Source organism: Magnolia sinica, chromosome 16 (assembly GCF_029962835.1).
Source record: "Magnolia sinica isolate HGM2019 chromosome 16, MsV1, whole genome shotgun sequence".
In the NCBI taxonomy this organism is placed as follows: Eukaryota; Viridiplantae; Streptophyta; class Magnoliopsida; order Magnoliales; family Magnoliaceae; genus Magnolia; species Magnolia sinica.
The window spans coordinates 55,985,405-56,010,535 of record NC_080588.1 but is presented as its reverse complement, the minus strand read 5'-3'; the positions used below and the strand labels follow the sequence as shown (position 1 = coordinate 56,010,535).

General features: G+C 38.9%; 1 protein-coding gene across 1 annotated transcript in view; it reads right to left on the bottom strand.

The window, feature by feature from the left end:
- Window positions 1–23,814, bottom strand: part of LOC131228705 (uncharacterized) — a 28,947-nt gene extending 5,133 nt beyond the window's left edge. The window contains exons 1-4 of the mRNA XM_058224552.1: window positions 23,552–23,814; window positions 18,937–19,142; window positions 10,642–10,939; window positions 1,475–1,582 (exon numbers count right to left, since the gene is read on the bottom strand). Of these exons, the coding sequence (XP_058080535.1) occupies window positions 1,475–1,582; window positions 10,642–10,939; window positions 18,937–19,142; window positions 23,552–23,761 (822 nt within the window). The 5' untranslated portion in view covers window positions 23,762–23,814. The remainder of the gene's footprint in view (window positions 1–1,474; window positions 1,583–10,641; window positions 10,940–18,936; window positions 19,143–23,551) is intronic.
- Window positions 23,815–25,131: the final 1,317 nt, after the last annotated feature.

Genomic DNA, 25,131 nt, shown 5'->3' with positions numbered 1-25,131 from the left:
CCTCTTCTTTTTCATTTCCAACGTCGAAATCGGAATGGACTGTGTGGCTGTTTCACAGCCACGCGCTTATTATTTTTTATTTTTTTGTGTTCTGCGGTGCACGCTGAACAGTGCACTTGCATTGTTTTGTTACACGGTCCGCTATAATGTTTATTTTCCATCTAACTTGTTAATTAGGTTACACTGACGTGGATGAAGGGAAAACACACACGTCAGCTTGATCTAAAACTTTTGTAGCCCCCAATAAATTTTTAACGGTGGATGTTTAATTATTGTTGTTTCTTATGCTGCGGTCCACCTGAGCTTTGGATCTGCCTCATTTTTGGGCTCATACCCTAAAATTATTTGGCAAAATGGATGGACGGTGTGGATATAACACATTCATCACGGTGGGGCCCAAAAAACTTTGACACTCGTGTGCTACACTTCACAATCCGAATCCCGCCTAATTTGGGCCCTTAAAAAATTGTACACCAGACATGTATTAACTTAAAATTTACCAATTAAATTATGAACTATAGATGTTAACTCACAATGCCAAAATCAAATTGTTTGAATAGTTATAATTATTAATTTGTGGACGCTTATTTTTTTTAAATAGGGCCTTTTGATTTTTTTTTTCATGATTCACTATCCAATAAATGTCCACCAATTATAAGTGGGATAACGCCAATAAATTGCATGAATTTGAGGCTGATTTGGGGCATGGATTGGTCCTCCAAGTCAGCCCCAACTTGGCAACACCATCTACCTGAATTTAATTTCATTCTTTTAAAAAACTATTAGGAGAAACGATATCAAATTGTTAAGTATATAAATTATATATTTAGAAAATTAAATATATGAATTTTGTAATCAAATTCAAGTTATCTGGTTCATAAATTCATCAGATAGTCCGATACAACTTCTCACCAAAGAGTGGACCGTTACACCACCATAAACATTTTCCAATTTATAAATGAATGCATATTTGGAATGCTTAGAATATTCTGGATTTAATCCATATTTTTTCATTTTTTTTGGCAAAAAAATAAAATAAAATTACAGCGTTACGGGCCGTCATGCCCCCGTATCCGTATCGGTTTCGGATGGCACCGTTACGCCAACCGATACCGATACGGGACACCTTGATATAAATCAACAAGTATAGAGGAACCCACAAAACATTCACACCACTCAAATGCATCATTGCACAAGCCATTCTCAAAAGGCTTCTCTAAAAAATTCATTGAGAAATTAACTCTACATATTTGTCACCTTTTACGAGTTGGTAGCAGGACAATGGATCCAGTTCATTACAAATATTGAGGGTGCTCCTTCAAGAATTAGGATTGAATAGTTAATCCTTGCATGAAACACTTGAGACTACCTCAAATCATGAGAGCTTTGTAAAACATGAGAAACACTTATTTTTGTTGCATAATGAATTCACAAATGCTTGACAAGAAACACTAAAAGAAAAATTGAAACAAACCTTTTCAGGTTGCAGTGATCTCAAGTAGTCCAACAAGTCGTTCTTTTCTTCCCCAACAAATTTTTGCATCTGAAGGGCAGCATTTTTCCTTTCCATTTCATGTAATTCCTGCCAAAATCATAAACAAGAAAATCCATGAAGTATTGACATGAATGAACATCCCATTAGCCCGTGAAACAACTACTAGAATACACTGCACGAAAATAAATGGACCATGGAATACAGAACAGTAACAGCTACTGGAATTTTGAGGACTTCCATTATATCCCAAAACAGCGAAGTAAACAGAAGATGTCATACAGAAAAGGGATTTCACAATCGACTCTGTACATGGGGTGCAGAAACATATTGAAGATTGTCAATTAAGAGAAGGGAGCCACTATCTACACACCCACACTGATATATCTGCTTCAATTCCCAAAAAAGAAAATGGGTGTAAGCAAATCAATCAGGCTGAGTGTACATACCAATTCCCTTAAGAGAGACTATCTAAAAATTATTTCCACATTTCCCAAATTATTGCTTGTTTCCAAGCCACATGAGCATTAACAGATATTGGTGGAATACCATTTCAAAATACACCCAAAATCAACTATCTTCAAAAACCTCATGAAACTTCAAGAACAAGCTCTTAGAACAGATTTGAGACTACAAATAAAATTTGAGCTGACGATTCTTTGAAGCGTTCATAGTTTCTTCCACGGCTCCTAAATAATCAAGTGACAACTCGAGCCAAACCTCATTCTCAGGAAGGAAGGAATTTTTCATGTCAAGCTGAAAAATGGACAACCTTTGGAGACTTAGACATAAAATAACATCAAAAGATAACATTAACAATAATAAGGACAAAACAGTAGTCATCCAATGCATGGAGGCAATACTCTCCACGAGGGCAACTCCATATCCTAAGTGTAATCCTTCAGAACCAGAAGATCCCTGAATCTTTAAATTGATCCATTAGCATTGTGCTTCACCTTGTACCCAAATTTCTTCCTTCCCAGAGAAGGCTTTCTTTTCAAATGAAACTATCTCTTCTCACTTAGCGTTGCTGCTGTATAGCCTCAAACAAGCAACATTCAACAACAAAGTAGGGGGAGGGGGGGTTGGGGTGGGATGATCATGAGAAGCAGAAGAAGATTTGTAAGAAACAAAGTGATAACTTGAATATCAGATGTTTATATAGTGACGCATACGGCTCGTTTGGGAGCATGGAATTAAGATCCTAGATTCAAAATTTGTGTTTGGGAGCTTGGATTTTGACTCCTTGATTCCTAGATTATATATATATATATATATATATATATGGTATATTTGCAGGAAAATGAATGTGATGAATTAAATGCTCTCACATATTCTAAACATGATACACGTGCATCATAAGACTGATCATCACACTAAGGCCATTGTAAGAAGGTCATGACCCAAACATAAGGCAATTCCAAGCTTTTAGTAGCTTGCAAAATTGGGCCCACTAATTTCATATTTGAAACCAAATCCTATGTTTCTTTTTGGGTGATTGTCAAAAAAAAAAAAAATTTATGAGATGGCCCACATGATAATTGCATAGGCTTTGATTTTTGTAGCAACCCATCATTGGTGTGAATGCAAAGTGAAAACATTCAAAGGTGTGAAAGAATGTGAATACCTTAAGAAATGAGGAGATGGTATAGTGGTTATGGTGGTTGGAGCATGGTATTAAAAAACAGTTATGTAACAGTAATGGTGGGAACCATTACGCATTATGGGGCCATAACAGCCGTTATAGAAAACATGACCCATAACAGCCCTATCACGGGTTATTTTCAGAGAGATCGTAACAGCCGTTAGAACCTGTATCATAACGGTAACAGCAACAGCTGTTGCGGCCACCATTATCGTTATTGAATACCTTAGGTTGGAGATGACCCAAAAATCCAGGATTTTGCAAGCTAGGGTCTTCATTGGAATTGAAAAGGGGTGAAAATCTAGATTTTGAACCACCCTAGAATTGAAATTCAGGATTTTCAGGGGTGCCAAATGACCCCACTTTTACAAATCCCGAATTTCAATTCCCACCTGCTGAAAATCCAAGATTTTGGGGGCTGCCATACTACCTCTTGGATTATTCAAAAAGATCAAAATCTGAATCAGAAAATCATGGTGTCCAATCAACGTTGCCGACAACTTGGAACTTCATTCCCTATTTTTAACTTGTTTCTTGTGGGGCCTTGGTCTGTGTACTCTTAGATTCTTCAAGCCATAAGATCTGAATTTTCTCAGGTTTCCGTGAAGTCCTATTTCAACTTGTTCATAAATACATAATAGAAAATATTATTAAAATTTAAAATAATAATAATAATAATACTTAGCTTTAAATTTGAATACAATCATACATAGATCTTTCTTGGCTTTTGCATAGGGTGTTGAGGGGGCTGTTAAATTCTCATGGCATAGCTATGAACAATCGTAGGACAATAACATATACGTGGGTGCATAATACATGTTAAGAGCAGGTGTAGGTTGAGACTGAAGTACATAACTCTCTTAGAATAAGTACGAAAAAAGTCACAGACTAATAAAATAATTGGCAAGGTGTCATCCTGAATATAGAAGACATGGCTAAACCCGTTGTATTGAAGTTTCAGTAATCATTTCCTCTTGAAAAGACAACACATTCCACAGCAGCAAAAGAAGATGCATGACTTCCGTAAGGCTTCTCATCATGACAAAAAAGAAAATTCATAGATCATAATCATCATAATACCCTCGTCTCAGCTAAGTTTGTTCAGCCTTATGAATCCTGTTTCGCCTAAAGTTTCCATTCTCACATTCATCTTTGAAAACTTCACTCTTAAGTTCTATGGGCATGCAGCAATCACACAGAACTCCAAAGGCGCATCTCCATTTCTTCCACCCAGCTCTAGAATTGGTAGAAGCATCCTATAGTGGTTACCTGCAGTGTTCGAGTTGTCGGTATCGCTACAAGTTTCGCTGGCCGGAGATAAAGATATAATATTGTTATCGCCGATAATATCACCGATAACCGGAAATGCGGGGGAAAAGGGAGAAAATGGTGGAATTTTTCAATGAAACTTCAGGACATGCCTAAATACACACATATACATATATACATATTCAAGAATGAAAAAATTGCAAAAAGAATGCATTAAATAATAAGTTTCCATTTAATGGGGGCCAAAAGGCATGCGTTGTCGTAAGAAATCACTCAAATGGTAACCAAAATGAGTTTATACAATATAAATGCAAGCTTACAATAATTAAGACATGCAAAAGTAAATGAATTCAAAAAAATACACGTTTCTAGTCATATATCATCCCCACATAGAATGACGAGGTGGCTCGTAATCATTGTCCGGATCTCGTGGCAGTTGAGAGTGGTACTGTTGCCCAACATGTTGGCAGTACTGTTCCCAGCTCATCCTCTGCTCGTACCAATTGAGGAACTCTCTTATGTACCTTTGATAATCATCCTCCCCGAACTGTACGAGTATGCCTAGACGTGGGTATTGCGTGACATACATCGACGGCATTTGCTGAGTAGGGTGCTGAGGGAACAGATTAAGTCCAACCCTGACTCCTTGATAGTATTGTTGTCAGTCATACGAGTACCCCGAATATCCACCGATCAAATGGTCATGACTTAAAGAACTATCTTCCGGCTACCTGTACCCATGGGTAGATGAGTGTGACTGAATGTTAGAGTTGTCATGGTCATACCCATGATATCCCCCATGAACATAAGGTGGGACGGAGGTGGAGCTCCCCTTATCTGAACTTATGTCCATAGATGACAAGTTACGTGTAAGAGCATTAGCTGCGGCGTGTCTGGCTTTCTTCTTCGAACGACACTCGAACATATATGTGGCCTCTAATGCTCTCACCCTGGATGGTGGACGAGATCCATGGTCCTCATCCTGAATGGCATGGTCAAAGCTCTACTCCTCAGTGTGCTGGCCAACGGATCGTTGGCTCTGACCAATCGTGTACCCCCACCCCTGCCACCCCCACCCCCACTAGTACCACTCATACTAGTGTCGGTGCCTCTGTCCCCTCCCTCATCACCGTCGTCGTCATCGTCGTCCACACGACCAATGTCGAGTAGGGGTTGAGTCTCATCATTATCATTCACTACGACTTGATGATGGAGAGGAGGCCGTGAAGATGCTTCCTCACCCTTATCAGAAAGTGTCGAACTCCTCACCAAAGGATCAAAGGAGTCTGTATCCACCCTCTATTAGCTTACTACATAATTGACATCGATACCAAGAGACGTTGCTCCTTCGGGTACCTGTGGAGCAGGGCCTCCCTCCGCATCATCTAAATCAGCTAACCCACTCATACAGTGGGTCCTCATCATCATCACTTATCTATGTCATGGTACCTATAGATAACAGGCTGAGCGGGTCTAGATTTTCCTCCATGTCTCGGTCTACCCACAACTGCCTTTGTCTTAACTTCATATTATAATGGCAGTAAACGAGCATCTGCAACTTCTCATATGCTAACATGTTTCTCTTGTTAGTGTGTATTTGTAACCATGTGTTTCAATTCCTCTCGCACGGTGAAGAGGATACAGTCTATGCGAGAACACAGACAACCAATAACTGCAATGCGGGCATGTCGACTCCGTACATCGCCCACCACTCACCTATATATCCATAAGGAGCTTATTTTAGTTTGAAGTTTAAACGAAAAATGCAATTACCTAATTATGTTACCATACCCACACGGTAATATCTTTTCTGTCGATGCTTTTGCTAGTGCGGATGAGAACGTACCCCTAGCATCCCTAAACCACAACAACTGTAAACACGGATTCACAGTTCATTATTTTTAATCACCAATATTTCTAGAGGCTACAAGGAAAATTTATTTTACCAATTACCATTGGTTTTTATGGTACATGTTCAATCATTACTGTTTTCCCATGGTGTGGTCCATCTGAGATTTTGATCTGTCTCATTTATGGGGAAAATTATTAAAATGATGTGTAAGCATGAATGGACGGTGTGGATAAAACACATAGATCATGGTGGGTCCCACATAGCACTGACCACTAGCCCCCTAGCTAGTGGCAGCGTCATTAGCCAAACCACGTCCCTTATATATCGGAAGCGGATTGCGTAGTAACTCACTACGATTAGCATACTAAGTAAACTCTGTGAGGTCCACCATGATTTATGTATTTTATCCGCTCCATCCATCCATTTTCCGAAATAATTTTATGGCTTAAGCCCAAAAATGAAGCATATGCAATGTTCAAGTGGACCACACCATAGGAAACAGTTGAATTGAACTTCTACCATTGAAAATTTCTTGGAGACTACAGAAGTTTTGGATCAAGCTTATATTTGTGTTTTCCGTTCATCCATATCTTTATGATCTTGTGAACAGGTTGGATGACAAATAAACATCAATGTGGGGCCTAACAAGGTTTCAACGCTGGAAATCATTGTCCCCATTCTTTCCTGTGGTATAATCCACCTGATCTTTGGATATGCTTCAGTTTTAGGCTCAACCCCTTAAATTAGATGGAAAGAGAGATGGACGGCGCGAATAGACCACATACATTCAAGGTGGACCCAAATCAATTTACTCAGTATGATAAAGCGTATTGAGTAACTCGGTACGCAATCCAATTTCTTCTATATTTTGGAAGTTTCGTATATATAGAAGAGGCGATTGCTGCCGAAGAAAGAGAGTTTTTGAGGGAGGGTTGTTGCCGAAGAAAGAGGGGTTTTCTTACCTGCAAATCGGAACGGAATCTTCGAAGATCAGCGTTGTTGATCGAGGCGTTCTTCCAAGCTCCAAGTTCCAATCAACCAAGTACGATATCTTCTCAGTTCCAATATTTTTTCCAAACTTTTACCTATTTATTGAAAATACAAGTTGTTGGCTATAGTTTTCCCGTGATAGGTAACATGGTTGGTGGCTACAGCCGATATTATCAGCGATAATCCAAAATTATCAGCGATATCTCAGATATTTCGCCAATAATCCGAAGAGAAACGAAAAAATGGGGTTTCAGTGTCACTAGACTAGCGACACTGATATTATCGGCGATAATATCGACATTTTGTCAAAATGGAAACACTGGTTACCTAGAAACTCATTTTTATAACAAATACCACCGTTTCTCACTTCCCATATCCTGTGTTTGTTCACAATTCTAGCTAATGCTCTATTATAAAATTAGACTTTTCAGACAGCCATTTCTTGGTTTGGTAACCATTCATCTTGCTCGATCTCGCCAACATTTACACTCAAGATCACAGAACAGATCACTTCGAAAAATCTCCTAAATGTCAAACTAAAGCTGCATTAGAGATACAAAAGAGGAAAATCATACACGTTACCAAAAATTGAGATCTAGAAATACTAAAACTTTCTTATCAATCAAATCATTCACCCATTTCTTTTTCTTTTTCTTTTTTCCTAGACATGCCCATATAAAAACCAGATGAGATCTAGGATCCAATCTGTCATGATAAAAAAAAATGGAGCATCAACTGTGTGAATTGCATATTAGCTAAATGCTCCACCACCCCTGGAATATGGAATGGTTAGAACAAAAATTTGGTAGGTGTCTAGATAGAGCAAAAAATGGTCGAGGATATCAAGTGAATACCAATGAACTGTGCCAGATGAATGCTGTAATTCGACCTGAAAATTTTGTGAAATCTTCCACAAAAGTGACAAGAAGGGATTCGAATGCTTGATATATAGTAGGGTATCAAATCAACTTTTGGAGACAGGAAAAAATCCGTCAAATATTCAACAAATTCGGGGTTGTGGGTGGGTCTGAGAAGCGGTCACGCGAGAGAGTATCCAGTCTTTTGCCCCCCCCCCCAACAAAAAACAAAGAAAAGAAAAAAAAAAGAAAAAAAAGAAGAAGTCCTCAATAGGTATAATAAAAAGTTGGAAATATCTTGAAACCAGGCCATAGTCTACTAGAGTGGACTAGCTGCATTAATATAATCGCTGTTTACTTTCTTCTTGCGAACAAATCAGTGAATTAGTAGTTATCTATGATTCCCAAATATGGACATGGATACAGGGAATGGGAAGACAGCTCCATTCCCAAATATCAGGACACATACAGATATTGGTACCCCATTTCTAACATTCTCAAGTATGCAACAGCCGTTTAAATGTCAAGAACCTAATACAACAGGACCCAGTTAAAAATATCATACAAGTATCCAGTTCATTGTATCATTATCATATTGTGTTTTAACTGTTATTACTGTGCTGACTGCTCATCATATACAAGCATCCAGGTATATTTGGTAGTTACTGTGAGCAGTACATATATGTGACAGTAATTTCCAGTCACTTTAAAGTTACCAAAGCTTACAGCAGTCAAGTGCCAGTTGATGTCACTGAGTAGATATTAACAGGTTCCTTTCAAGCTGATGATGATGGAGTGTGATAGAGTGGAATGGCAAAATAGCTGAAATCATCCAACTTTCTGTGTGCCAGCACTCATTGGGAATTTACACATCTTTAATCATTATAGGACTGTATCAAGCATTAGCATTTCTAAAGGGCATAGCAACAGTTTGCCAACATGAAACAAATTAACAGCAAGTTCTACAACATATTGTTAGATAATATGAATTCCTTCTTTTTTCAATGAATTAATATGATTAAAATAGACAGACAAACAACAAATGAGAGGAATGAGAGGCATATAAGAAATTTAGGGAAAGACTGGGAACATTTCTAAATATGGATGCTAATTGTTTAACAAACTATCCCCAGCATGCTTCACAAGAAACTAAGGAACATGAAGATGTCCTATCCAAAAATGATAAATGGTTAAAGAACCCATCAATCTCATACATAAATTAGATTCTCATGAATGATGGCAAGCAAAATAATAACTGTCAAGATTTTATGCTATGGTTGACAAGGCAGAGGATGCAAATGAAAAGGTAAAGAATTGTTAGTCATATTAGCTTTCAGGAGCCTCACATGTACGTGTCTTAAACAAGTTCTAGGTATTTGGGTATACATGAGGTATTATGTAATGCACAGCCAAGAATTTTAACAGTAGCATTTGGGTTTTCAATTTACACTCAAATGGTCTAAAGCACTGATAAAATGGACCTCCCCAGGGTGGGCACATGCACCAAAAATCCCCCGGATTGTAAGATCCTACCTATAGAATATTTGGCTTCTTTTATTAAATGTGAATTATAGCTGTAGTTTCTTTCTTAACCGTTTATTTGTTGGGCATGTGTTCAATGTTAAGGAATTTTCCATTTGAGAGATTTTTGGTGAATGTGCCATTCATAGTGAACCAAATTTTACAAACCATAAACTAATGCATGGGCATTTTCACACCGGGCTCGAGTGGGGTCGCTTGTGGGATGCAGGAGCACATTCGGGGTGGGTGCGGCCCATGGAGGAGGTCTCGTGTTCGAGACTCCTCACCGAGGGTGATCAATGCGCATTTCACACTAGGCTCGAGTGGGGTAGCCCGTGGGATGCGGGGACACACACGGGGTGGGCGGCCCATGTGATTTGGGGCCCACGAAGGGGGTTTGGCCGAGGTCCTAACCCATGCGATGTGGGGCATGGGCTATGAGATAAAGGGATTAATTCGTCATACTCTAACAGTTCGAGATTTTAGAGCAAATGGTTAATTGTCCTGCATCATAAACACAAGGGATAGTGCACAAACTTTCAGCCTGATCATTGTAATAATAACTCATAATGAACATGCAGATGATTAATCAAATCAGTGTTTAGTCTACAGATGCACCCAACCACTGAGAACTAGGACTGTCAATGGGCCGGGCTTGGGCCTGAAAAATCAGAATTATGAATCTAAGACCTACCCCAGGCCCAGCCCGTTGACAGCCCTACTGAGAACGAATTAACTTCACACACATTCATACTCAAATCCCTTTAGATGAAATGTTTGTTGCATTTCACGCCACTTTGCACTATTATCTGTAGAAGCAGATGCAACTGAAGATTTTTAAGTCACAAAAACCAAAAGCAGATATCAACTATGCATTCAACTAACCATAAAAGTCCACAATTTTAAAGAGAGCATTGTCTCTTGGGTGTCTCAGGTGAAAACGATGATCGATCATTACAATTTAGATCTAATTCACCGAATAAAGAACCAATGGATTGTGAGAGATGCCACGTACATTTTTTGCAGAAGATAAACGAGACTGCAACTGAAGAATATAATCCCGAGCCTCAGGGGTCAATTCCTTAAGACCTTGAACATCAGTATTTTCCCAGGGCAGATCTTCTCTGGTTCTTTCAGATTCAGGTAAGGAATCATCTTTATTGGACGAATTAAATATTCTTGTGTTCCTATGAAGCAACATCTCATGATCATCATGCTTTGCACCGTCTTCTTTCTGTTTTTCAAAATGGCTGTCGTGTATATCAAGGTTCCTTTCAAGGCAAAGCCTATATTCCGCATTCCTTAGTGTATACCTGTAATGGAAGTAGAGGGAGTGAGGGACCGCTAAATATTTTTCAATAGACATTTCAAAGGAAATAAATAGATAAAGAAGAAGAAAGGGATAATTTCCAATCCCAAAAAATAATCCATCAAAGCCTATATTCAGCATTCCTTAGTGTATACCTGTAATGGAAGCAGAGGGTGGGACCACTGATTATTTTTCGATAGACATTTCGAAGGAAATAAATAAATAAAGAAGAAGAAGAAAGGGATAACTTCCAACCCAAAAAAAATTCCATTCATGATAAAGCCTATATCATGCAGTTTTTAGCATTCATTATGAGATAAAAGGTGCAATAGAAATTACATTATCTTATAAGGTCCTTTGCCTCTGGAGTTTTATGTGATTGCCACAAACCAACCAAACTAATTGACATTTGTGCTCTAGTTTAAGGGGGGCTGTAGAGATATATGTGCACATGCATATCTTTATGTAGACACCGCACCTAGCATTAAAAATTCCTAGAAATCATTTGATCAGAGTAGAGATCAGGAGTGGCCGCATTTCAACTCCTACTTCACAAGTGATCATGACCATAGGATTAAACCAAGCCCTTTTGTCTTTTTTCCATGTGTCCCCCTTTGGAAAATACCATGTATCTCCCTTAGGAAAGTGCCATGTGTCTCCTTTTTGTCCTTTTACCATTGTCCCCCTTAGGAAAGGACCATGTGTCTCCCTTAAGTTCCATGTTCTTTCTTGGCTTTTGGCCACATGTCCCCCTTTGTCTTCTATGCCATGTGTTTCCATTATATCTTTCCATTGCATGAGTCTCATTCTCTTTTTGTTCCATGAGTCTCATTTTGTCTTTTTGTGCCATGTGTCCCCCTCATAGGAAAATGCCATGTCTCCTCCTTTCACTTTTTGCACAAAAGCAACTTTATAGGAACCTCCCCCTTTATTCCCACATTTTTTTAGAATATGGCATCTATCCTCCATGTACCTTTACCCTCAAGAGTTATAAATTACCAAAATACCTACCCCAATGTCCTATGGGAATGTGACATGAGTCCCTTGTGCACAATCTTATATAATTGTGCCATTTGTCCTTAGTACCTTTTTACCATCAAGCTCACCCAAATTTACCAAAAACCCATCTCCTACATCCATAAATAAGACCATTGCTACTTAGCAGGGGACATTTGACTAAAAACCCTCTCTACTCCCTTAAGTTCTTAAACCTTCTCTCTCCTACATGGAAAGGTCAGAGTTAGCATGTGCATGTTTTCTCCTTAGCCTAACCCTCTTATAAATAATAACATATAATGGCACAATACACTGTAAGATCATAAACCAATGGCCTGACAAAGAGAAATCAATTCTCCTAAACACAATAATCCTCCTCTCTCCATCTTCCATCCCTTTCTTTTTTCTTCCTTGGCCAACCTTCTTCCCACAATCTTTCCCATCAATATGCATCTATTTATGTGATGCGTAATAATTATTAGAAAGTATCGCATCCAAATACAATCTCATCTTTCTATTCTTGCCTACTGTAGTTTGATCTTCTAACAAGAAAAGGAAAATTGAGAGTTTTCGAAGCAAGAAATGGGATGAGTTGAGCTTCAAATAAAGAAAGTAGATAACCAATTGGCAACTCACTTTCCCCAAAAGGAGAAATGGACTCATCAAGAAAGGCTATGAACTTTCTACTCTATGTGATATTGATATTGCTCTCATCATGTTCTCCCTTACTAGAAGACTCAGCCTCTCCCCAATGAAGCACGACTCAAAGTGGGAGCGGCACCTTGATGTAAGGATTGTGCAACTAAGAGTCAAACATCTGAGATCTCATTAGCAATCGAGCAGGGGTACTACATTGGAAGAAGACAATCGTGCAAAACTAACTCAGCTTCTAGCCCAAAAAACTTATACCAACTCCATAAAAGAACCACATTGTGCAAGAAGTACATTGAACAAATTAGCTACTCTGAGTCTTATATTATTACGAGTTTTGTGCTGCATCTCAACACAGTCAGACATAACAGACTGACACATGAATAGAACATCTTGGAATAAGGGGCTCAATTTATGTAAGACGGATGACTCGCATGGGTGATTGAGCTATTGTGGCTTAATCAGGTGGATTGAGGGTTTCGAGGAATGGCATTTTGCCATCCTTCACCCCACTTCCCCTAGATTATTTCTTCATTTCTTGCTTGGTCTTAATAAAATTCATTGTTATTTTTCACCAAAAAAAAAAAAGACATACAAGATCTATTTCATTCAAGCAACCCTATATTAAAATAACCCTATTTTTAGTTTTAATTCAATCAAACAACCCTATGTTGATGGTGGTGGTGGTGGTGAACAGTCAAATTAGCAGTGGGATAGGATTGTCTAATGGGTTGTAATGTTGAAATTTAAGCCATCCATCCTAGTGCCAGTATATGGTTGGAGCTTATCGATAAATCACCCTACCCATCTCCTGTGGAGAGATGGCTCCACCATTTTCTGGTTCTTCTGATTCTAGCACATCCCCCTTCATTCAAGTGTATGAGAGGCTGGAACCTCTAAAAGTCCTTTTAGGATAAGCTATTCTACAAGAAGTGTGAGTGGGAGTCACTTAAGTGTGTACAATATCAAACCTATTCCATAGGATCGCCCCTCCCTGAAAATTGAAAGCCCCCAAAATCAGGACAATCCAATCATCATGTGGATCACTATGAGAATTTGGAGGGTTTTGGATGATTTTCTATGATGTGGCCCGCCTAATGATTGTATAGGCCTGCTTTTTGGGGCATCCCACCAAATCATGGTGGGGTTCACGTAATGCAGGGTGAGATGGCATATACACAACACAGTGGATCCCACCCAAGGAAGCATAGGACAACCATCCAAAAAATTCAAATTCACATGGTGGCCCACATGTTGGTTGGATCAGCATGACTTTAGGGGTGTCCAACTTTCATGGTAAGCTCACTTAATGCATGCCGGACTGCCAAAGAGTAACTAGATCAGCATGTAGCGAATGAACCTGACTTTAACAGGTCCAGGTCCAATCTTTTGGACATATCAATAAATTGGGGGAGGTACAGGTCTTGCCTTTTGGGACCTGGATAATTCCAGTCAAGCGGACTTGGGTCCGGTCCATAACCTGGACCCAGTCAAAATTGAGTCCAAGTCAGGTCCAGTTAATTTAATAGTAATATTGTGTTTATTAAACATGTATTGACTATTCTAGCAACATGATAAGGTCACCTAACCCATAATCCACAGTTTGGATGCCATAGGCACATGCAGTGGACCCATTGGTCTACCATGTGTCTTGCGGAGATAAGGTCTACCATATTACAATTTTCCCAATCTACTTTATCATTGGAAGACGATATAGTAGAGCCGGAAAAACCAAAATAAAGTAGAGCCATCTCTCCATAGGACACCATACCATACTTGGTCACTCTTGTTGTAGTGAGCATGTGCAAGAAAAAGCTCCATGAGTTCCACCGTAAAGTGTGTGTAAAATTCACTTCATCCATCATTTACACCAGATCATGTTAGACTTCATCCCAAAAATCAGGCCAATCCACGGTTCAAGTGAACCACACTATATGGGATGGTGGGGCTAGAGACACCCACCCTTGAAACATTCTAGGGGCCACCATGATGTTTATATGCGCCATCAAATCTGTTCATAAGGAGAATCCCACAAGAATGACGGAGAAAAAAAAAACAATATCAACCTAATCCAAAACTTCAGTGAGCCCCAAGAATGTTTCAATAATTGGCATCCTCATATTCACTTTTCCTTGTGGTGTGGCCAACTTTAGTGTTGAATCCCACAAGTCCTAAGATGATCTGTCACACATGATGGATGGAGTGGATTTTAGACACACACGATGGGCCCCACAGAGCTTCTTATTGCATGGACAACTTAAAAAAGATTGTGCAGACATAGACTTTTGGTGCAGGTACCGAATACACACTTAGGGTCGTGCAGGCTACTCACATCTTTCATGTCTTGCTAGTGGGGCCTACATGCAAAGATAGCCGGATGATGTGAACCATCCATATTGCTGTTAATACAATAGATAAGCTATTATCCCATTATCACACTCCACTGATGATCCTAACTTTTGGTTTTTAGAGTTGAATGACGGCAATCAAAAATTTTTATTTTAACTGTTCTATATTCATCTACAGTTGGGAAGTGGGATGGGCTCAACCAAAGTTATCTGAATCGTATCATTCAGATCATATTGTAGTGCACAATTGGGATCATACACCCAAATCGCATATGATATTGAATCATGCAATTCATATGTAAATCATACGGTTCAAATGGTGAATTGTACAATTCGACTGATCATATGACCCAATTAACTGCATAATTCATCAAAAAATCAGTGACAAATTAAATTTTCATTCTTCTTTTAACCCTTTTTACTTGTAAAAGACATGTATGGACCACACCTATTAGAATAAACCTTCTTTTGCGTCCTTTCAGAGAGAGAGAGAATGAGAGAAGAGACTTGGAATTTTTTAACTTAAAAAACCTAGACAAAAGGACTCAAGATGCTCTTTGATGGTCAACATATTCAAATATCGCTTCTCCATTGAGATTCTACATTTAGATAGGTACAAAAACATAAATTAGTCATAGATTCTTCGCTTTCCTTTATTGTTCTTTTAGGGTAAATATATCGAAAGAAACTCAATATTTTGTGAAAAGTAGGAGTGGGAGAAGAATAAGAAGAATTTTGTTTTAACCTCAAATTCTGAAGAAAAAGAATATGCTAATGTTGATATCAATATTAGCGATGATTAGGATGATGGCGCTGCCACAAATGACAAGAGCAAGGGCCAAGATGATGATTCATCGATGTTGAGGGCCAAGGTAGATTTTTTGGATATTTTGTTTTGTTTTAAATTATACAAATGAATACATTAAAATGGGCGAAGGAATTTTCTTTTTTAATTACAACGATGAATACATATACATGGGCAAAGAGTAAATGTTTCGAACTCGATTATGACCAAATGGCACACTACACTAATAGATACAGTATATGAAGTCGGTTTTTTTTTTTTTTTTTTGTGGGGGAATGAGGATTCCATATTTTACTGAAGAAAAGATGACAAGAAGTCATGAAGGATTCCATATTTTACTGAAGAAAAGATGACAAGAAGTCATCGATGAAACAGGCCAACAAACCCTACAAGCTAACAAAAGGACCCTCCCTTCCTCAAGAATATTTCTCAACTTGCCCCACCCCCAAAAAGCAATACAATATTGGGCTGGTTTGAGTTGTCAAAAAATCCTGGTATTATGCTCAAACCACACTGATCTAAGAACCACGAGTAAGAACGACCGCCAGGTCCACCACAGCTTTTTCCTTTTCTTGCATTCCATTTACAAACCAAGCCAGGCAGTAATGAGCTTCCCAACAGAATGAGGCATCACCCACTCTTCCATAAACAATGACGAGGCTCTCCACCACACTGCTGGAGCAAACAATCAGTGCAGGAATAGATGGCTAACCAATTCTGCCTTGCGAAGACACAACATGCAGCCATTGACTGAGACTAGACCTCACTTCCTTAAGTTGTCAATCGTGAGCACTTTTTGTTCTTAGTACAAGCCACGCAATAGCAAGAACACAGGTTGGACCTTTGTACTTCCATATAAGGATGGATGGGTCACTCAATGAATGACCCTCGAAACCAGCCACCGCCAAATAGGACTTGACTGAAAACCTACACAATCTATCCACCTTCCACACCCATTGATCTAACTCCTCTAAGTTCAAATCCAATCCTGAATAAAGCTCAAGAGGCCAACCATCATTTCAATTTCATCACCATAAAGGTTTATTCTAGAAGGAGGGCAACACCCCACCCGCCCGAAACAAACCTATGTATCAGGCTATTTTCCTGCTTTGCTTACCTATACAGTGAAGGAAACACTTCTGAATGAGTGTTTTCTTCACACCATATATCCCCCAAAAGCTAACGCTTGTACCTTCCCCAGGCCTGAATGCAATTTCCCTTCTGAGGAAGCTCGCCACTTTTAGCACCACTTTCCAAGCACCTGACACTTTGTACCTAGTTGTGGTCTTCAGGAACCATCCCATCTCAACTCCATATATGTCTCCAACTACTCGGTGACATAGACACTTGTTTTCTTCCCCAAACTTGCTATTCCCATTCATTAATATAACAATTCTTATTCCCAAACCACCTTTTGACTTTCACTTGTATACCTCTTCCCCCTTCACCAAGTGAAACTTGTTCTTGATTGCCTCTCCTTCTAGAGCAAGCCCTTTGGAGTTTATTGAAGTCTCCGAATCACATTGGGTAAGCACTGAAAGAACAACAAGAAAATATTGGCATGCTGGATAATGCAGATTTGATTAATGTGATTCTGCCCCCAAAGGATGAATAATGGCTTTTTTCAACTTGATAGCTTATGTTCTCGATCACCAAATCCCATAACTTTACACCATATACAATTGTTCACATGATAATATCATGATTAGTATTGTTTTTTGGCTCATATTCATGAGAAAATGGACTATTGATCTGTTTTTATCTGATTTATTTAAAAGTTTTTAGATTTTTTATGATTTAAAAAAATGGAACAAAACTCACGATTTACGATACGATTCAAAATACAATACGATTTATCCCAAATTATGATTCACGATACGATGCCGATTATGACAACATTGGTCACGACCCTAAGTTCCAAAACATCAAGGGTTCCAATCAGTGGACCACTCAGCATGTGGGCCCCAGCGGACAAAAACAAACATTGCATCCTGAATTGGAAACAGGGACAAAACTGCCTCTTTTGGTGCAATATAGATGCATTTACCCTCATGCAAGCAACTCACAATGATTGGAATCCCTCACCATGGACGAAGAATCATGGAATTTTTTTGTCATTTTCTCTACAAATATCTTTTGACTTTTCATAAAGAGTCATTGGGATTAAAAAAAGACTTCAATTATTTTAGTCAGTTGCCAGATTATCATGAATATAGAGTTATTTGAGTGGCATGGCTCTAAGATATGGTTATTAAACAGTTTTTCCCTTTTTATTAGTAATCTGAATTTTAATGAAAAGATTAAAAAGAAATACAATGAGAAAATGCATGATAGGTACAAAACAGGGGCATCAATAGAAACTAAGCCCAATCAAAATACAAACAAAGAAAATGGAAAAACAGCAACCCACATGAGACTTTTTTCTTTTTTTCTTTTTGTTCTTTTCTTCTTCTTCTTTTTTTTCCTTTTTTTTCTTTTTTTCTTTTTTTGAGAGAGAGAGATCCCACATAATACTTTTCTTCTGTCAATAACAAAAAGACTAGACTTTGAAGCTCGAGACTTAACAAGCTCATACGCTGACTGCTACTAATGTCCAGAGCTTCACTGCATAGATGACCTTGCCCAAAAATGGGCAGTCAACTCATCAGGTTAGCCATTAGCCATGTATATATGTTCAATGTGAACTGTTGGCGACTTTTCGAAACCATACCTGGTTTTGCAACTACAAAAAAAAAAAAAAAAAAATGGTTTTCTTCTCTGTGTGGCCCACCTGACGAGTTGACCAGCCTGATTTTACCAGGTCATCTGCAGGGTGGGCCCACCTGATGCATGGCTCAAATGCTCCACACACTTGCCAGGGTAGCACATGAAGAGGTGTTTGTGGGCTTGTATAATTCCTTTTACATTCTTTTTTTCTTTTTGGTATCAAAGTCCAACTAAAGAAATTCATGAATCATTCCCGAAATTCGAAGCCTTCTATTTACAGTAACAAGTACTAATAACTCTACCATTCTTACACAAACGAATAAAACAGGTTTGCAGATGGGATTCGATAGAAATTACAGCTCAGAATTTCGGCATAATCAAAATTCAATCTGTCACCAAATAGAACAACTGAAACAACAACAATAACTGGACATATGTTATACAATAGCAAAGATTAATAAATAAAAAAATAAATAAATAAATGAACACACGTACCCAGTCATCATTGAAGAAACCAACAACCTGGAAAGGGGCTCCCAGAAGGCCTCAATTAAGACATGAAACCGATCGGATGGAAGCAAACCAAGCATGCCTGAGATAGTCCTTTTCATGGCATCCACTGTATCTGCCGGAACATCTTTTTGGATAAGGCTTACATCCAAAGGCTCTACTTCTTGTATCAGATTTAAGAGGACCGATTTCTGAAATGGATAAAATATAATGTAAATTTCAACCCAATTCTACCCCCCAAAAAAGAAATCTGGTTAAACCACAGGATTAGCAGAATAGAACTAAAACTTGGAAGCTTAAATTTAAAGTTCTATGTGCAAAGAAATCATTAGTATGAGGTACAAATCTAAGATGGAAGTTCCAACTAGAAAATGTCAAACACATAATTATCAGTTGGAAGCAGAGCTTCAAAGAAAGAAAAAACGAAGCTCAATAACATCAGTCTCTGATCCAGAACTTCACCAATTTGCCAAAGGCTAATCTCCAAGAATTGAATCCTAAAAGCTTGGCAGATTTTTTGCATATCCGAAGGTAATGGACTAATGGTCAAGTTCAAAATCAACCTGGACAGCTTTTTTTCTTTTTAAAAAAATGATGGCCAGTCAATCATGCAGTTGCAACTTTTCTGTAAGTTTGGTAGAGTTTATGAGAGGAATCTCCAGCTTGTTAGATGTCTCCTGCTCACTAGATGAACTGGCGGCATGGTTCTGAATGTCGGTATCAATCGACGTATTGGCCCGGCAGAAAAATGATACAATACGGCATCACGTATCGGGATTGGGGCTGTATCGACCCGTATCGATCAGAATTTCTTTTAAACAAAAACATACATATGAAAATTTATTTTAAAATAAGAAAAAATGAGATATCCAAGAATCTACCTTTTTTGTGTTTTGACCATGTATTCAATTGTATATTGGTCCATTCTTTGATGAGAATGTTGTATGTCGATTTGACTTGTTGAAGGTCAACTAAATGGCCCATGATTGAACACAAATCAAGCATGATTTGGTGAACTAGGACCCATTACATTGAAATACAACAAAAAGAAGATGTAATATATATATATATATATATATATATATATATGGGAAAAGGTACTATGCGCTCGACCTCACGAGTCCGTCCCATGAGGTCGAGCTGTGTGGGCCCCACCGTGATGCGTTTCAAACATCTACCCCCATCAGTCAAATGCACCATTCCATCGTGGGCCTAGGTCTCAAAAATCAAGTCAATCCGTGACTTGTGTGGGCCACACCACATACAGAAGTGGGGAGGGGCCGTGCACCATTAAAACATTCATAATCATTTTTTGGGCCCACCGAGATGTGGTTTGCAAATCCAGCCCATCCATTATGTGTGTCCCACTTGCATGAGGGTTCAGACCAAGTTTCAGCAGCATTCAAAACTCAGGTGGTCCCCACCAAGTGCTTTTATATGTTTTAACGGTGTCTTCACATGATTTTAGATGATATGGCCCACCTGAGTTCTGTATACGGCTGATTTTTGGGATATCCCATAATTTAGAGGGGACCCATCAAATGCATGGTGTTGATGGTCGACACGCATCACAGTGGGGCCCACACAGCTCGACCTCACGGGAGCTTATCGTGAGGTCGAGCGCATAGTACCTTTTACCTATATACATATATATATATATATATATATATATAAGTGAAGGTTTTACCCCTCTCTCCAGTTTTTCTCATAATGGTTCAATTCGCTTCAATTTGTCGAATCCCATTCAAATAGTTTGTTTTGATCCCAAACTGGGTCTAGATCTAGCCTAAAATTACGAGTGAAATTTTGAAGGAATTTTTTTTATTTTTTATTTTTAAAAGGGCTTTTATGGGCATGTTAGCTTGTATCGGCCATATCAGCCCCATATCATAGTCGATATGCCCCGTGTTGGCCAATACAAGCAAATACAAGTCAGTTTTTTCGTATCGGTCCGATACGACCCCGTATCGCGTATCATCTCATGCCGATACCAGTGTTTCAAATAGTGCCCGTAGCGTACGCTACATAGCGTAGCGTGGCCGTAGCGCTACGTAGCATCCCAAATAGCATAAATCCCATGTAGCATACGCTATAGGCATCGTAGCACGTAGCATCCGTAGTGTAAGCTACAGTGTATTTTTTTATTATTTTTTTCACATTTTCTTTGCTTCTAATGTTGAGGAATGTGACACTTGTATTATACTTAATACTTTTAACCTATGGGATTTTATTTCTTTTCATAATTGTGACTTGTGGTTTCAATTCGACATTATTAATTAAAGTGGTTTGCTTAGAAAGTTATTGATGTGATAATTATTTGATTTGGCTTATATATGTGGATTGGCTTCTGATAAATGATAACTAATAACTTTTTTGAACATGCTTATAATTGATAAAATGAATCATCTTTTAGGCATTTTTATATTTTTTTTCCTTTTTTTTTCACTATTTATTAAATTTGTCCTATTTTTAAATTAAAAAATAGAAGTATCGTGTAGCTTACGCTATACACAATGTATTTACGCTACACGCTATAGAGGGCTGAGCACTATGCATCACGCTACCACTATTTAAAACACTGGCCGATACAGATACAATACGGCCGTATCAGCTACCGATACTATACCAATATTCATATTAATGGTTGGTGGAGACGGTGTAGTTAGTGTGTGTGTGCGCGCGCACGTGCACATGTGTTTGTGCGCACAGGCATGTGTGCGTGTGATCTAGGGTTCAAACCCTAGTAGTGTTACCTTTCGAACAAAATAAGTTTATGAGAGGATGCAACCAAATGCCTATTTTCCAGTTTTTGCTAATGTTTTCAACATTACTATTGCTTGAAAATGCTTTCACAATTGTAACCTTACCAACGTTGCTGTTTTGCTACTAAAGAATATCACACCACAAATAGAAAAGAAAATTTATTCCCTGCTACTCTCACATCCTTTCCTCAGATTCTCCCTGCTGCTAATCCTCCTCTACCATGTCTCTTAATCCCTTAGACCCTGTTTGGATAAGCAGAAACTACAGGAAATAGAAAACATCTCCCCATCATTAACTGTTTTTCGCTGTTTATATTGCAAAGAAAACCATCGATTCCACAAAATAATCTCCAAAATTATATTTCCCTAGCAAAAGACACAAGGTGACCATTACGACTTGAATCTAGGATTTCCGTTTGCAAAATAAACAGGACCCCCAAAAGTGAGATCCATTTTTCAATAGTGCCAATGGAAATTATCATTAGTTCCATGTCCAACACCTTGAATTCTGCTATCCAAATAGGAATGTATTTACTTTGTTTAACCTAATTTCGTCTACTGATTTACTTGGACAACTTACGGTGTTTGCGAGGAAAGTAATCAACATACCAAACTGCACAAATTTCCCCTTTTGATGTGTGGGGACATTATATTCCCAGCTGTGAGTCACAGCTGTGAATATAAATTTATGTAAAAGATTAATAAATTCCTACACAATTTCATGATTTGCAATTATGATTTATGATTCAATCCTCGTGTGATTTTACGATCCAATTTGACCTGCAAAACATTGGCTGCTGCACACCACAAGCTGTTGAATTACATATTATGGATGCTGGAAGGTGTACAGTGTGTGGATGTGTTAACGCCCACGTGTGATTGGTTCTGATCTTGGTTGATGATGATAGATGTCTTGAAGGCTTATGGACCCTGACTATAACCCATGCAAGTGCATATGTAAGGGTATATGGTTGATTTGATACGACTGCGTAGAGAGAAGTACCATGAAAAACTTGTTTGCAAGGGCATCCATAGGTGATGAAGCCCAAGAGTGGACATGATCAAGATATCAAATCAGAGGATCGGAACCATGAAACTGTCTAATCAGCTAGTGGAACCCCACATGATGGTCAATCGACCCACATGATGATCTGATTGATCTGTGGGCCTGTATGGTCCATACTAATAGACTATCTCCCATGTTTAGCAGTTTTAAATAGAAAAAACAGATTAATTAGTAACATTACTCCTGTCGCTTAGTTTTCGGACCACTTTAGGTACCAAACAACATCCAAATGACACGAAGTCAGCCCCGTTTGAAAGCCTATTGAGTTAGCTTTCAAAACCCAAGTCACGTTATTCCAATATGAATTGAGCGACTTGTGATGATCTACAAAAGGGTTACATGGTTGTGACGAGATTTAGGGAGGATTGCACAAAGCAATTATTGCACTTTTCCATAGTTTGGATTCTCTGGCAAGATAATTAGGTGACCATTGTCTTACAAATATGAGATTTCCAATTGCTATCCAACTGACACAAGAATTTAGTGACCATTGTCTCATCAAATATGAAATTCCCACTTGCTATCCCAACAAGACCCGCAAAAATGGAACTCATGATCAATAGTGCTCATGGAAAGAACCATTGCCTAACCACTACCTTTTCCTTTCTTTTTCCATTGGAATCCATGAATCCAAATATAAGCTAAATTTAAATTTCAGAATTCGACATCATCAAACACTAAAATCCAAAACAGTATTCCCCAAAATTCAACTAATCGAACTCTTGAACAGAAAATAATTTGGGAAATGAATGGGAAGAGAGAACCGACTAACCTTCGAGCCATCGACATCCGATCTTCTTCTGGAGTTGAGACCATCGAAAGAAGACGACGATGAAGACGCAACCGTAAGGAGTCGGAATTTCGAGGGATAATTGAGGGATTGTGGGCTTCGACGGAAGAAGAGAGATGAAGAAGGATGAGAGCGTGGGCGGAGCAGAGGAGAAGGAAGAGGCGAGAAGAGAAGGGAAGCAATGCTCGGCATGCTCTCTCTCTCTCTCTCTCTCTCTCTCCTCCGAGGAGATATGGTATTGGTGTGTATAGTATGCGGACGGACCTGAGACGACCTCTTGCTTCCAAGAGGTTTGCTGTATACATCGGGACGCATTAAGATACGATACGTCGGGACATGATTCGTCGGATCTTCGTGCTTATTCGGTAATCCAAACCGTCTACTCGATGGATCTTACAGTAGATCAACAATATAACTCGCATTTGAGATATTTCAATACTGTATACATTCAATTATTTTCCTTGAGCATAGACCGTCAGTTTGGATTTTATTTCGCCATTGATCGAGATCTCTGAATGCTGATGTGATGAAGTAGCCAATTTTATCCACCGAAAGTTTATATCACCCAGCATGACGCTGCATCTAACAGATACAGTTGCGACGTACCGTCTTTTAATACTTTGGGATGTGTTCTTCCAAACATTTGCTTCCAAATGAGAGGTGGGCATATGTTTGCCAGTTCATTACGAAATCTTACCGTACAGGACGCCGATTAGCTGCTGACATGTTCAGTAGCAAGACCCGCCACTGAAGTGACGTCATCAAGTTCTGTGAGCCCCACCATCATGTATTTATTGTATCCACACCGTCCATCCATCCTGAGAGATCATTTTAGATCATGAGAAAAAGAACGAACTAAGGGCCCACTTTGATGCATGTATTCTATATCCACGTCATCCATCCATTTTGTCCAATCGTTTCGAAGCATGAGCCCAAAAATGCAGTATATCCAATTCTCAGGTGGACAGTACATTAACAAAAACCAGTGATTTACCATTAATGGGCCACAAGTTTTGGATCGAGATGGTATCTGTTAATATGACATTATCAATAGGTTAGATGATAAAGAAACATGTGGGATGCATTATTGTGGTCTCTACGAAGCTTTTAATGGTAGGACATGCAATCACTACTATTGCCTATAATATGGTCCACCTCAGATTTGGTTCTTCTTCATCTTTGGGTTCATGCACTGAAATAATTAATCTCACGTAATGGACGATGACGTGGATATAAAATACATACATCAAGATAGGCCTGACAAAAAGGGCCACACTGTCTGCTGAGGCAGGGATTGCACCTAATACGCTCCCATTGCATCCATTCCGTGAAATCCGGCGCTGAAGGACCGTTCTGTGATCAAGAGGTCGTCTGAATCCATGATCTAGACCGTTCACAGGCTGAAACGGGTACCCATAAGACCAGCCAAGAAGTCGGTTTTAAGTTTACTAGACGGCGAGCCTCCCAAACTGAGGCCAAACGCAACTCCTTTTGCGTTGCTGCGCATGCTGCTGCATAGCTGGCTGCGTAAGAAACTTTCTAAGAGCTTCCGCAGCCTACTT